General features: G+C 34.7%; 1 protein-coding gene across 2 annotated transcripts; it reads left to right on the top strand.

The window, feature by feature from the left end:
* The first annotated feature begins 4,424 nt into the window (after positions 1-4,424).
* Positions 4,425-15,848, top strand: LOC109015336. 2 transcript variants are annotated; one of them, XM_018997821.2, is made up of 7 exons: positions 4,425-4,639; positions 4,717-4,760; positions 6,249-6,412; positions 10,160-10,995; positions 11,153-12,523; positions 14,467-14,581; positions 15,273-15,848. In XM_018997821.2, exons 3-7 carry the CDS (start codon positions 6,379-6,381, stop codon positions 15,506-15,508), a joined length of 2,592 nt encoding a protein of 863 aa, XP_018853366.1. In that variant the 5' UTR covers positions 4,425-4,639; positions 4,717-4,760; positions 6,249-6,378; the 3' UTR covers positions 15,509-15,848. The 2 variants fall into 2 exon arrangements, with proteins under 2 accessions (XP_018853366.1, XP_018853358.1); XM_018997813.2 differs by having other exon boundaries at positions 4,717-4,783.
* Positions 15,849-15,950: the final 102 nt, after the last annotated feature.

Genomic DNA, 15,950 nt, shown 5'->3' with positions numbered 1-15,950 from the left:
GTTTTTAAATCTATCTTTGATGTAAATTTTATTTGTTTGAAGTTTTTTTTTTTTTTCAAAAGCAAAACAGAGCTATTTTCAATTTACCATTTGAATAAACCACTCAAGGGGCCCTTTTGCTAGGGCTTAGGGAATGGGGCCTTAGCTAGACTTAAGAGTCTAAGGCTGGCTTGGGAATTGAGATTAAATGATAATTTTATAAATAGTAATAAGATAATTTATGAATAGTAGTGAGATAGTTTGAGTTGAGTATGTAACACACGGGCCCAGCACCAAACTTAGGCAAAGCAGCAATTTATAAATTTTTTTTAGGTTATTATTTATGGGAAGCCCATTTGATATATATATATATATATATTTAGTAATTTTGTGAATAGGTCAAGATTTATTTGATGCTACTATTGCAGGTAGAGAGTTTTATTATTCTATGTGGAGAATTTAATTATATTTATATGGAGAATTTAAGATAATTGTCTAGCGAAATTATTATAAGGCTTGTAATCGAACCAATTATCAAGGTTTACTTTTTTAGGAGAATATGCGAGGTTAAGAATAAATATCGTAAGACTATAGATCTGGAAATAATAGGTTCGACAAATTAATCAAGGATTTAGAATAAAGACATTGAAAGAATGTAGTGAATAAGTACATTGGTTTTTTTTAGATCTAGTAAATTCCAAGAACATAATTCTTATAAGGATGAAAGATTGTAACGACCTGACCCAATATTATTAAGGATGATGTATGAGTTTATTGGGCCTACATTAAGTTTAATGGGCCAATTTGGAATAGCCCACAGGCTATTAAGATTTTTTTTATTTGAAGTCATTGGATTTTTTTGGTCCTAAATTAGATTTGATGAGCAATATTGGATTTAAGGCTTGTTATTATTTATGGACCAAGTGAACTCTAATTAATTGAAATTTTTTAAAAGAAGTTTTACTAAAAGTCCAAAGATAACTTTTAGACGAGTTAGACTCATCTTAATATTTAAGATCAGCCGTTATAATTTTGGTCACTTTAATACTTATTGACGTAATCGCAGTCAATCCCAGTCTCAAGTCAAATGAACTGTTGGATTACTATCACGACAGTTACTAACCAAGTCCAAATTGAACTCGCCCTCCCTATCTTTTCAGTGACTAAGATCGATCTTCACTTACGGTGGTCACAAATAGATTTACAGTCCAACAATTCAACGCCATCCTCCTGTCTTTAAATTTTCTCACTTCTACAATCTTGCTACAACAATTTTTTTTCCACAAATTTGAGATCCTCTGCACTGTAGCACCACGTACCCAGTACAATCCCTGCTTTCACCTCGCTGCTGATGACGGGGAGCTCAACCCCATTGCCAAGACTACACGGTAACTCTCTCTCTCTCTATGTTAGATTTATGCCTTTCCCTCATGTTAGTTCCTCTTTATCCCAACATCATAATACATTCATCGTAGCACAACCACCGTGCAACATCGACAGTCGCCACAACGCTGCCTTACACCTCTAAAAGCCAACCACCGAAAGCCACTACCTTACATAGCCACCTAACTCAACAAACCTATGTTTTTAGCAACCATAACAGAGCAAGTGGAACACCACAAAACAGCCACCCCACACTGCCAACTCCCACCTCGACGTCGCCACCTGCACAGAAAGTGCCGCCAGGCACCGTACGCCACCACCTCTCTATTGGTAACCTCTTTCTTCTCCCTCACGACGTACTCCCACTGTCTCTGTTCCCTCTCGCTCATCTCTCTCTCTCTTAGTGATCTGCCTTCGAGATAGCCAACTGCCACTCCAACTCCGCCGCGACCCCTTCTCTCACAATGAGCCTCTGTTGCACAAGTACTTTGGGTCTAACATACATACTTCTGCAAGCTACATGTTGTTTTACTCTTAAGTTACATAATAGGAAGTTTAGTCTAGGATATTACTGTTTTGCCCTCCCAGTTATAAAACTACAAAGTATTTTTATGAATATTTCAATAGACTTGATTTTACTATCGATAGGCCTGGGTCTCATCGTAGAAAAAACATATTTATTATTTTTAAGTGTACTCCAACTCATTTTAAATTAGTCTAAAAAATGGTTTAATATAAAATATTTACAGTTTTATAATTATATTATTTAGTATTCAAGTTTTATAGTTAGATTCAAGTAATAAATAAGTTCGAGCTTAAATGGTAAGAGATTTTAAGTGAATATCGAGGTATTTGAGAATTTATGATATTTTAGAATTTCGAGAAATTTAGATTTTTAAGAAAATAGGTTACCTAGCGTTTCATGTTTAAGTATTGAAAAATGTGTTAATTTCATATATTTATGAAAATTTTGTGGCAATCTTATAGGTGACGAGTAATTTTCGTTTAGTACTATTGTGAATAAATTCATAAAGTTAAAAAGTTCAGGTAAGCGGAGTTTTATACTAGACTTTGCATAAAGGAAATGAACTGGGTTTTATTTTATGAAAAATATGCATATTTTGTTATGAAAAGAATTTTGAAACAATCTCAATTATTTGTTCGGTATTACTCATGAAATCTGTATGAAAGAGACAAGTATTTTAGTCATTATTGGTGTAGACATTAACTTATTTTTGACATTCTGTTTTTTAACTTTGCAAAAATAGCGAATATAAAATTTATGAAAATTTGTGTATATGATGTGGAGATGTTCTGAATCTGTTTTTGAATATGTGAAATAATTTGAATTTATTTTCGTATTCTGTTGTGATATGATGTGGCAGCTGAAAACCTTTGGTATGACTTTTTAATTCTATTTTCGGTTTTGTTCAATTAAGGCCTCGCCACGAGTGATAATAGTGGTACATGGTCCTGCCACGAGTGATAGTAGTGGTATATGGTCCTGCCACAAGTGATAATAATGGTATATGGCCCTGCCACAAGTGATAATATTAGTATACGACCTTGTCACGGGTGATAATAGTGATATACGATCCTACCACGAGTGATAATAGTAGTATATGACTTCGTCACAGGTATAATGGTTGTTTTTAACCTTATCACGAGAGTTAAACATGGTCTTTGTCTCAATGTGATGATCTGATATAATTTGAAGACAATGTCTCAGTTTGTTCCATGCCAAATGATTTTATTTTTGAATATGAAGGTTTATGAAAGTTTTCACTCTGATATTTTTGATAAGATGCTTTAATTATGCATTTTGAAAGTAAATATTCTGATTATGCATTCTGAAAGTAAATATTTTGTTATGCATTCTGAATTATGTAAATACTCATGTTTACATACTAGTATTTGTTTACTGAGTTATTGATAACTCACCCCTTATCTTAATTATATTTTGCAGATAATTTTGATTTCTTAGTCGAAAGTCAAGAGTATGAAGTGTTAGTAAGATTTGATGACCGTAGAAGAATAAGTGACAATGGGTACAAGTATTTATTGGAGAGTCTTATTTAATAGGTTTATGATTTTTTATTATTTTGGTATTCTGAGTCATGGATATTTATGAGTTTTTGTAGAGTTTTTAATTTATTTCATTGAGATATTTATTTGGTGTCTTGATGGAGGAACATACATTTTTGGTTTTGAATAAATGAGTTTATATTTTATAGGGAATTTGGAGTATATAAATATGTTATGAGAGATGATTTTATGCTACACGAGTTAACTATCCGGACCTCCAGGATCAGGGCGTTACATAGTATTTTTTAGATTTTGAGAAATGAGAGAGAAAAAGTTGAGTAAAAAATATTATAAAATTAAAATATTGTTAAAATATAATTTTACAATATTATTTTTGTTTTAAGATTTGAAAAAGTTGAATTATTTTTTATTTTTTGTTTGAAGGTCTGGGAAAGTTATAATGATTAGTTTGAAAATATTTGTCTTTGAATTATATTTTTAAAAGAGATATGATGAGATGAGAATCTTAGGATGAGATCTATTTCCAAATAAGCTCAGGTACTGTTTGGATAATGAGTTGAGATGAGATGAAAGTTGAATAAAATATTATTAGAATATTATTTTTTAATATTATTATTGTTTTGAGATTTGAAAAGTTTAATTGTTTGTTTTATTTTGTGTAAAAATTTTAAAAAGTTGTAATGGTAAGATGAGATAAGATGAGCTGAGATTACTTTTCAATCCAAATGGGCCTAAATAAATTGAATTTATTAAATAATTGTGCAATTAACTTATTATTTAATCGCACATTAAAATTAAATGTATTTGCTAAAATATTGGATCCCTCCTTAACTATCTAAGATCACTTTTTTTTTTGAGGCATTAATTATCAATCAATGAATTAATTGGAACTTACTTGCTAGATAAACCATTTTTTTTTTTTTTCTGAAACGGACCCAAGCCGGATCTCTCTATAGCTCCGACATGGTCCTCGGTAATGGATAGCACCGTACAATACTACATTCCACGCGATTTTTTGTTGGGTTTTCGAAATCACATCCCACGCGACTTTTCGTGTCGTCCCGACAATGTTCGTTCTTCGTCTAGGAGGGCTCTCGTGCCCTCGGCTCCTCCGTTTCGATTATCAGTTCAAAACCTGTTTCTATCAACGAAGCATTCGTTTTTCAGTTTTCAGGGATCGGACTCCGAGATGCCCCTGCAAATTCTTCCGAGGCTCAGACCAACTAAACGGGTAATGTTCTTGTTCGATTTTAACCTGAATTTTGTCAAAAGGCTTTGTTTCTGAAACGTGGGTCGGATGCTTTGTAGGCCTTTATGGAGTGCTTCCATGGCATTTTCAATTGAAGCTTGAGGTAGACTCTTCACGATTCCTTTGGTAATTTTGCTGTTTTTGTTGGTTTCGAATTGAAAAATTTGCAAGAGCGATTGTGCCTTTCTTTCTTTCTTTCAATTGCTTAAAATGTGGGTTCTGTTAGGATTATAGTTCAGGATGGTCTGAGTTTAGGTCAGTGGGGTGTGAATATTCCTCATACCCCGTATGCTTGATTGGATTTGAAACTTTAAAGGAATAGTGGGCAATGAAAGTTTTGGATTGGAGAATTTGCATCGTTGTCATTCCTTGTCATTGCTTAACACCCACGCAATGGTTTATGGGACTGACCGAGTTTTGCTTCTTGTGGTGAGCATGGTGGAAAAAGTGTTCAAGCATATACCGTGATAAGTTGGTGCATAATCCTAAAATTTGAAGATAGAGACGTTTTTTAGACCTGTCAATGTTTTGCAATGGCTTCTGTCTTTTGTGGGAGAGACTTGCTGCCATGGCTAAGAGAGGAGGCGAATAAGAAAGTTATTGTTTGCTAGACACTGATACAAGTATTTTCCTCCCTCAATAGCTCATCATTGTTTGGCCTAGTAGGTGTCTCCTTGATGGAGTCTATGCTCCTTATCCTTGATATTGGGTTTTTATTTTGCGGCAAGTGGGCAGTAATCGATATTGTTTCTTCTTTCAATGCTTCCAATTATATAAGACTAGGAAGCAAAATGTCTGACCTAAGTAGGTGTTTCCTGGATGGAGTCTATCCTCCTTATTCTAGATACTGGGGTCTTATTTCGCAGCTGGTGGGCAATAATTAAGACTGTTTCTTGTTTCCATGCTTCCCTGTTATTTAAGATGAGAAAGCAAAATTTGTGCATCTTCAGATCTTTGTCTATTGGATGCTGTGACGGAAGGACCTGCTCCTGGCCTATGATCTATGCCTATATGTATGGTAGTGGATTATTTTTGCAACACTCTAAGGCATTGAGTATTATTCATAGGAGATATTTTTTCTCAGAAGTATTTTGCCAAGCTAGCATGGTTCTGCATCTGCCTATGACCACTGCATCTGGACTGGACACCTTGTTCATTAAACTATTGGGTGGAGAATCCTAACATACTAAACATTTGAGCATTGCTGACTCTCGAGAAAGTAACAATCTGACCACCAATGAACTGTTAAGTTTTAAGACGCATCATATATAGTTGAGGACAAGTCCCTCTTTTGAAATTAGGGCAACATGTGGTTGTGGACCAAAGTGTAAAACTAGGTAATGTGGTTAGATATATTTCTTGAGCCATCAGAACATATTTAACTCCTGTACATTCCTGGCTGAAATTTTGTTGCTTGAATGGTTATTGTTGGTGGAGCTGGTTTATTCTTTAGATAACAACCGTACTCAGTGGCCTAGTCAATGACATGTTTCAGTGTCCTTTATAATCATGGTGTTCTGGTATTTTGTTGTAAGTAGCTACATAATCAATTTGGCAAATCAACTGAATCCTTGTGAAATGCATGGTGCAGTGAAGAAGATGAGCAGAAAAAGGGGGGAACAAAAAGAAAAAAAAAAGAAAAGAAAAGAAAAGAGAAAAGCCTCCATTGACTTCAATTGCTAAAGAAAATTGGATAAAGATTAAAGCGTTGCATTTGTTCCATGGCATTTCATCATGGGCAACTCCTTCAACTCTGTAAGTGAATGAAAAGTTTAATTTCAATTTCAATTAAAGCAACTTAATTTTCTCTTTCTGGTAAATTAATCACTTCTTACGTGGAATGTCATATAGAAGACAACTCAGTCTTGTAAGTCGGTGAGAAATTTTTTTTTTTTTTCCTTTTTAAAGAAAGCAACTCAGTCCTCGTCTTTGGAGAACATCGCATGATTCTGCAGATTAATCATATAGGAGAATTCTGATGATCTATAGAACTTGAAACACAAAACATGAACCTCTTTAAAAACTAAATTTGCTTGCATTTCTGAATTCTGATGAACCACCAAGGGAACCAGGAGTACTATGGATCACCAAGGGAACCATGTATTTGCTTGCTTGACCATAACTGGAGATTGTCACTATATGCTGCCCATTTTATAAAACTGTTTTTCTTTGAAATCCCAGCCATCGATGAGCATGCTTCCTGCACAAACTTTATTGATTCACAAGCTTACTCGTGAGTGTGCATTTAAATCTAAAAAGAAACTTTCAGAAATTTTTGTTTTCTAGTCACCCAGGGAATCCTAGGTGTTCAACACTGTTGGTATTTAAGAATTGAAATCTAAGCACAGAGGTTTTGGTCGGGAAAATCTTAGGGTTGGTTTGGATTCAGAGATAAGATGAGATTGTTTTAGATAAAAGATGAAAGTTGAATAAAATATTGTTAGAATATTATCTTTTAATATTATCATCGTTTTGAGATTTAAAAAAATTGAATTATTTATTATATTTTGTGTGAAAATTTAAAAAAATTATAATATTTTGACCGGTAGAAGACGGGTGGGCACATAGTTGTCCAGAATTTTCTTGTGATGTGACATTGGATGGTGTACATAACTTTCCACGAAAGTGGTAGATTATTATAACCGGTTTTCCCGCCGCTTTGAAGTGCTTTTGCCTTAAAGTCGTTAACCCTGGGAACTTTTGACTAACATGTGAAACACAGTGCACATTAATTTTGTTTTTTTTACCACGAATTGCACTGTATATATTGTTTGGTGAACATTATTCTTTTATTTCTCATGCATTTCTTTGTTCTCTCAAAACTTTTTTTTTTTCATCTGTTTTGTTTTTACCCTGAAGGTTTCTCAGTTCTTGATAGTTCTCTGTTTTTATTTTTTATATAAGAGCAATCTCTTGATGTCAAATAGTTAGTAGTTTTATTAGTACAAGGAAAATATGAATTTTAAAGTAATGCTGGTACAAGTTCTAAATGAATAAATTTTTTTTGTAAAAAAGTGAATCCCATCAAGAAAAAGTAAATTTATTACTTTTTTTTTTTTTATGATGGGATTCATTTTTTTTATAAAAAGTTTGTACGAGATTTGTGCCCACTTATTATCTAATAGTTTGGTAGCTTCATATTTTGTTTGGCGCAACTGACACATTAAGGGCTCGAGAAAGAAAATAAAAGGAGTATAGAGTATAGACTATAATTGCCTGTTCAAATTTTTAATATGAATTACTATTCGGTTTCTCAAAATATAATAAACTGAATATTCTATGGGCTTTTAGGCCTCGTTTGTTTTGAAAAAATATCTCATCTCATCTCATCAACTTTCTCAACTTTCAATATAAAATAAAATAAACAATTCAATTTTTTCAAATTTCAAAACAAAAATAATATTAAAAAATATATTCTAACAATATTTTATTCAATTTTTTAACTTTAATCTCATCTAATCATTATAACTTTTCTAACTTTCAATACAAAATAAAATAAACAATTCAACTTTTTCAAATTCTAAAATAAAAATAACATTAAAAAATATATTCTAACAATATTTTATTTAATTTTTTAATTTTAATCTCATCTCATATCCGAAAACATTGACTTATCTAATAATATTTTATTCAACTTATTAATTGACTTATTTAATTTGCGAAATTTATCAATAAATCCTATATTCTATGAAATAAACTAGTGGCTAGCTTATCACGTGATATTCAATGAAGGTTTGACAAGTACAAAAAAATTGTAACATTAATTTGTAATTATTCCTGTTTTATATATTGTATTTTTTAAAATTATTTTAAAGCTGATGTAGTAATTATATTTTTTTATTTTTAATTATTATATTTTAAAGGTGACGTGTTGAGTTTTTAATATATATTGCGTTATTAGATGCTTGATTCTGACGACATGTGATTAAGGACGTGGTTAATTTATTTGTGTGTAAAATGATCATATTGATGTGATTAATAGAATTTATAAATGTAAATAGTAAATTGATAAAATTAAAAAAAAGTTATAGTTAATTTTTTGAGCTAATTAAGTGCTGGTTTGGGTAGCTATTTCTTTTCATTTCATCTTATTTCTTTTTCAAACATAATTGAAACATAAACACTTTAAAATTTTAAATTTGTAACTTTTTCATCTAATTATTGTAATTTTTTTAAAATTTTTAAACAAAACATAAAAATAATCAATTTTTTCAAATCTCAAAATAAAATTAATATTAAAAAATTATATTAGGATAATATTTTACTTTTTCTTTCATATTCTTCAAAATTTAATATAATATTTAAACTTAAATTATTTTTCTACTTTTACCAACTATTTTATTATCTGTGCTCTCGATGGCCAGATTAGGATATGTTAAAATTCAGATGTAAGATTTAATTTATCTTTTATTTTATTTAATTTTAATTAATAATTTTATTATTATTTATAAATTATCTCAATTTATTTTATCTCATTATCTTACTGAACAAACAGTACTGCCTAGTGCCTATCCATTCCAGTGAATTTTTACACGGCCATTCTATAACTTCTTAATTTTACTGCAGCTGAGCTATGTCACAGCTTTTCATCCCCTGGAGCTGAATTACCCGACATCTCAACCCGATCCAAAAGACTCAAAACCCCGTTCTCATATCTCCAATATCAGCTATTTATCCCTTGGGATTTCCCACTAACCCCGTCAAGCCCATTCTCGTCTTTTCACCGAAAATTGACCCTCTTGCGAATCCTAAAATATCCACTCACGGTGACTCACCCCCACCTCTCTCTCTCTCTCTCTCTCTCATAAAGCTTAAAAAATAACCTAAAAAAGCTGAAACGAAACGCTCTTGGTGGGTCATTGGAGCAATCGAACCGATTTTCTGACTCAATACCCGATCCAGACCGTCATCTTCTCCCAATCTAACGGCTCTCATCACTCGGTGTAGTGGTTAGTTGCTCTTCCCTCCCCGCCCCAAAAGTGGTTTTTATCATAAACCCTAGCCGATAGAGGCCAGTAGTCTGTCTGTCTCTCTCTCCCCTCTCTCTCTCTCTCCAACAAGAACTTTGTGAACCTCCATAACTCTCTGATCTTCTCTCTCTCCCCCCACCCCCCCTCTCTCCCCCTAGATCTCAGGCTCCGAGATATTTTGATTTTGATTTTCAATTCTGTTTATTTTGTTAAAGATGGATTTATCTTTGTCTTCCGTTTCTTTGTGAATCTGTGTCGATCGGTACCTCCTGATTTGGGTTTTTTTTTTTTTTTTTTCCCTTTTTCCTTTTGTCGTTTTTTTTCACGTAGTTGTAAGTTATTGTAAGGTTTTTTTGTACTGAAATAATTTTGGCCCGTATCCGGATCCGAATCCGAGTTCGTGGTTCCTAGTCTGGAACTCGTCTTAGTTTCGGTCGTGGCAAATGGCGAGTCTACAGGATTTTCTGTTTCCGAGAATTTCGTACTCGTTTTCTTTGCATGATTATGAAATCGGTATTTGCTAAAAAATCAGGGTCAGATTTGGAGTTGCAGTTGGAGTGCGGGTCGGTGTTTGCGTTTGAGTCTGCGATAACTCGGAGATCGTCTCGGGGACTCGGTGGGTTGAGAGGGTATACGAACCGAACGACGTGTTGTGCCGGCTTTCCGGTTCGTTACCGCACGCCAATGCCGTCGGTCGGGATGAGGCGGACCACGAGGGTGTTTGGGGTGGTAAAGGGCCTGGATGGTGGTGCCAGGGTACTGCGTTCCGGGCGACGCCTGTGGCCGGAATCTGTTGAGGGAAAGCTCAGGAGAGGCAACGATGGTGAAGAGTGGTTCAAGCTCGTCAAGAACCCCGGGAACAACGGCGGCCTCGGGTGCAAGCAAAGTGGCTGGGCCCTGGGCGGTGTCAAAAGAGTTACCGCCGTTGACATCAACGATGCTGACGATTGCAAAGCAGAGGAGGCTCCGATATGTGCTAAGAATGCTGTTAATGTTAACCATAGCGTTGACAAATTATTTGGGAGGGTTTATAGCAGAAAGAGGAGAAGAACAGGCACTGGAAGTTACGATTTGGGTGATTCAAAGAGAATGTACGGGCTTCAATTTTTTCGTCGGCAAAGGAGAAAGATCGATGGCAGTGAAGGTTTGGAGATCGATGGTATTGAGGGGTTGGAGGTGTTCCTTCCCCGTCCTATGCTTGCGGTTGTTGGCGCTGGTGGTGGGAGCGATTCCTTCATAGTAAGTTTTTTGTACTCTGTTTTGACTTACATGAGGAGGGCCACACTGAGATTGAATAAGTTCTCTGCATTCTTGAGCTCTGAGCCGATTGCCAGTGTTTATGCCTTAGGTGGAATTCATTTCTTGCGGGTAAGTCTTGCTGATATGATTGGCCAAAACTGCATTCTTGTGAACTACTCGGGTTTATATATTTTTTGGGGAGGGGAATTAAAAAATTTATCCTAACATTGAGTTTCAATTTATGTTGTTTTTAGGTTAATTTTTCCGTGTTTTAAATGTTCTTCAGGATCCTCCCATAACTAGTGGCTCTGGAATGTGCAAGTTTTTTGGGGCCATAGACTTCATACCCTTGTTCTCTCTGGATTTTTCTACAGTTCCTCTGTGTTTTATGTACATGCATTACAGGATGGTTATGAGGTATAAGTGTTGGCCCTTTGTTCTTGCGAATAACTCGTGTGATGCGGACACAAGTGGTGACATGATAACAGACAGTGAAGAAGATGAGAGCGAAGAACGCGGAGTATACTTTCCTTCTGAGAGAGATCTGTCTGCATCTTTGATGGATCCATCTGAATGCAACAACATGGTGCATGAAGCACATAATTTGGAGAACAGAGCATTATTACACCCGTCCCTTAGAGCTTCAAAATTAGCTGGTCGGTCTGCACAGTCCAGGAATTGTTTAAATTCTCGTGGTTTCCGGAAGAGGAGAAGTTCTCTGAGAAGGAGGAGAGCTAGAAATCCTTCTGCGGTTGGTGTACACAAACCTAGTGGAGCTGTAGTTTCTGATGCAATTCATAATAGGATAAATGGTATGCCTTTCTCTTCTTTGGTTACAAATAATAAGATTAGGAGCCCAGTTCGGAGTAGTTCTCCTAGACAAAGTAAAGAAGAGAGTTCTACCTCGTGTGGATCCAGGCAGGACGGAGATATATCTTGCTGCACTGCAAACATATTGGTAATTGACTCGGATAAGTGTTACCGAGTAGAGGGTGCCAATATTATGTTAGAAATCTCTGCCTCAAGGGAGTGGCTTCTTGTGGTCAAGAAAGATGGATTCACAAGATATACACAAAAGACTGAAAAAATTATGAGGCCGTGTTCTTGTAACCGATTCACACATGATATACTGTGGAATTTGGATAATGGCTGGAAGCTAGAGTTTCCCAATCGAATGGACTGGTTCACTTTCAAGGATCTTTACAAGGAATGTTCAGATCGAAATGTTTTGGCTCCTACTGTGAAGAACATCCCAGTGCCAGGGGTTCTTGAAGTATTAGACTATGGAAATAACAATACTACCTTCTGCAGACCTGATCCATACATTTCCATAAAAGATGATGAGGTCTCTAGAGCCATGGCAAGAAGCACTCCAAATTACGACATGGATTCTGAAGACGAGAAGTGGCTGGAAAAATTCAATAATGAGTATTTTACAGGGAATGATATTCATCATGATGTTTCCAAGGATGCTTTTGAGTTAATGGTTGATACATTTGAGAAGGCTTATTACTGTCATCCTGATGATTTTCCAGATGAAAAGGCAGCCGCTAATCTTTGTCTGGGTCTGGGTGGGAGTGAAGTAGTAGAAGCTGTGAGTAATTACTGGATGAAGAAACGGAAGCAAAAGGGATCAGCGCTTGTCAGGGTTTTCCAGGTAAAAGCACTAATAGAATTGCAATGTTAATTTTAGTTTTCTAGGTTACATTTGCATTGTGTCAATAATACTTTAGGCATGTGTTATTTTGTTTATTTGCTTGTCATATATGAGAAGATTATTTTTTATTTAGTACTTCAAATTCACTAAAACCAAAGGGTGTGCCCAAGTGCACAAGAAGTATGTAAGAACCACCTAAATAAGAGAATTTAGTTTTTTCCTTCAGATGTGAGAAGAATATTACGTACTAGAAAAAGAGATTCCTTTTGTACTGATGTATGGTGGTTGAATGTAATGCTATGGGCATGCATATAAATTTTCTATCAATGGAGGAGCTGGTGTCACTTATCTTCACCTCTCCTATCTTTTTGGGTGAGGTTGATGTGTATTTTGTCAACGAGCATCCACATTTGTCTATGCATATGCATATGCAAAGTCATATTTGTATAATATGACCCTAAAATTCTCTACATTGGCTTATGCATATCTAAATATTTAGCTAGCTATGAACAATGTTTATCTAAATTTGGATAACTACTATTCTCACAACAAAACATATTTTAATCATTATTTTTCTCTCCTCCCACTCTCTCTCTCACAATCCTTTCATTTCCTCCCCCATTCAACAACACAACAAACCTTCACCTGCACATTCATTTTATTATTATAATATATTATATATATTTTTCATTTTATTATATTTTTAATATAATATATAAAAAAATTATATTTTTTATTATTGCATTTGTATTTATTAATGTCAAATGTACGTAGTGGATGCTAATTACAATATATATATAAAAAAATTGATTTTAGCAAAAAATTAATAATAATAAAATAATAATATTTTATTATTATTTTGTCTCAAATACGCACAAGCCAATGTGAGAATTTTGCTTGAATAGCAAAGTGGTTATGCAAAATAGGTGATTTTGCATATGCATATGCATAGACAAATGCTAATGCTCTTATAAAGCAATTCTGAAAGGGGTTCACTTTTTGTTTGAATCAAAGTTGAGCTTTTGATGGCATATATTTACTTTTTTTTTTTTTAGCAAAAGTATACGTGAGGAACATAAAATGGAGAAATGTTGCAAAGAAGATGAATCTTAACCATTACCTCCTCCCCATTTGTACTTCTTGCTAGGTTGAGGGAAAAAAACCTTGACATCTAGAGGAGTTGTATGATATCCCATATTGACTGATAAGTGATAATGTTAGGTGGTGTACGAAATTTTACATTACTTGGAAAGGATAAATTCTTGGTCTTTATAATGGTTCTAATAGAGCTCCAATTGTATCTAGTAGTCCTTCTGGAGTATAGGCCCAAATGTGGCTTGAGCCTCTCTTGGGGTATTACATATGGTATCAGAGTGCATCCTAGACAGAACTATGAGACTTGAGCAATGCCACCTACGATAGACTGGCCTGACGAGGACGTCAGAAATTTAAGGGGGGTGGGGGGAGATTTTTGATACCCCATATTGACTTATAATGATGGTATACCATATATGGGATTCCGCATTGCTTGAGAATGAGAAGTTTTTGTTCTTTATAATAGTTTTTTTGTTGGCACCGGGAACTGAGTCTCGGCTAATCTTGGGGGTGCACAAGTCCTCAGTAAGGAGTTTGGCAAGTGCACCTTGGGTAATTCAAGGGGAAAATACCTAAATCTAATGGCCTCTAGAGATTGTTTGCACCCTATAGAATTTGAACCTTGGACTTTGGAGGGAGCATACCACGCCTTTACCACTTGAGCTTGGAGGGATTCTTTATAATAGTTCTATGGGGTTCCGATTATATCATTAACTAGTCCTTTTGGAGTATCTAGATGTGGCTTGGGCCTTCCATGGGGCGTTACAACCTGAGAAATAATGTTTCTTTTTGTATCATTTGAAGTTTGACTTGGCCATTTAATTAGTGTGGATTATTTTGCAACACAGGGTCATCAAGCAAAGAGGGCACAAGTGATTCCCAAGCCATTTTTACGAAAGAGGAGGTCATTCAAACGACAGCGAAGCCAACTTGGAAGAGGCAAACCACCTAGTTTTTTGCGAGGTAAGCTATACAATATTAACATTTCGGGACCTGAATGATTTGCAATTCTATTGTAGCGATAAGGATAAAATTTGGTGTTTAATGAGGATTATTTTGTTTCTTATCAAATCAATATTCTAAGGTGTTTGTTGGCACAAATGTATTAGTTATTTTTTATTTTTTTTAACAAGTAAGAATAAAGTTTTATTAATAGGAAAGAGGCATAACCCAAGTAACAAACTTATCAAATATGTACTCTGTTTAGAATGTTTATTTCTCCTTCTCGGCCATGAGTTTAGAATGCTTTTCAAGTGTGCAATTGTAGTTATATGCAATTGTATGTTATTACTGGTGATACTTTTTCCCTATGAGATAAAACAAAATTTGTGAAAATATGACATACAGAAATTCTGGGTAGTAAATCTGCTCAATCATGTTGAGGTGCAGTTGATTCTTCATCTAAAAAAAGGTCATGAATGAGATCAACTTTGATCTACCAACTGAAACATTTTATGGTGGCTCTGCCTTACTTGAGGAAAGACCAAATTGTTTATTTGCAAAGATAGACATTGATGGATGCAATAGTGGTATTTGTAATAAAACATAATTGAGACTTGTTTAGTTGAAATCGTGTTTGATTTGGTGTGAATGAATTGTTGGGTGTTTTTACCTTTGCGTTAATAGCTGCACTTCATCTTGTATTGATTTGCAGTAATAGCAGCTGAACAAGATGCTTTGGAAGAAAAGAATTCTATGCTCAAAGTCAAAGAAGCTAATGCGTCTGCAAACAGATCCGTGGAATTAGCTGTTCTCAAACGTAAAAGGGCTCAGTTTCTAATGGAGAATGCAGATTTAGCTACTTACAGGGCCGTGATGGCATTTCAAATTTCAGAAGCAGCTCGAGTTGCTGAATCAACAGATGCTACTACCAGTTATTTTCTTGACTGATGGATGAGGTGTTCCTGATGCTAATCAGAATGGCGATTTTTTTCCCCTTTTTTAAATTACAGGAAGGATTGCAGCCCCATGGCTGGTTGTGGAGTCGTCAGGAAGGTTACCTTTGAATGATTGTAATTTTGTATAGATGTTGATTGAATGTACATCCTGTATTATTATATGTTCACACCAATCGTGTACAATGGGGGTTAGTTCATTCCCTTATGGGGGGAAAAAAAAAATAGAAAAAGAAATACAAGAAAAAATTTGAGATGTAGGTCATACCGATGTCTCTAAACTCTGAGGAGATTCTGTTTTAAGAATGTGTATATTTAGAGAGATGTAATCTGCATTCTGTGCTTAGTATTCTGAAAAGTCCGTGAGTGAGTAGTCTAAATAGAAAAATAGAATAAAAAATAATATTCTGTTTTCACTTGATGTTTTTGGTCAGCTG

Source organism: Juglans regia, chromosome 14 (assembly GCF_001411555.2).
Source record: "Juglans regia cultivar Chandler chromosome 14, Walnut 2.0, whole genome shotgun sequence".
Lineage (NCBI taxonomy): Eukaryota > Viridiplantae > Streptophyta > Magnoliopsida > Fagales > Juglandaceae > Juglans > Juglans regia.
Note: the sequence above shows the minus strand (reverse complement) of the source record. Positions and strands in the feature narration are given on the sequence as shown.

What these genes read in the sequence shown, in the direction of transcription:
- LOC109015336 (XM_018997821.2), top strand. Translation starts at nt 6,379, where the DNA reads ATGGCATTTCATCATGGGCAACTCCTTCAACTCT. An exon ending in GTGGAATTCATTTCTTGCGG is followed by an intron (nt 10,996 to 11,152) that starts GTAAGTCTTGCT and finishes AATGTTCTTCAG; the next exon opens with GATCCTCCCATAACTAGTGG. An exon ending in CGCTTGTCAGGGTTTTCCAG is followed by an intron (nt 12,524 to 14,466) that starts GTAAAAGCACTA and finishes TTTGCAACACAG; the next exon opens with GGTCATCAAGCAAAGAGGGC.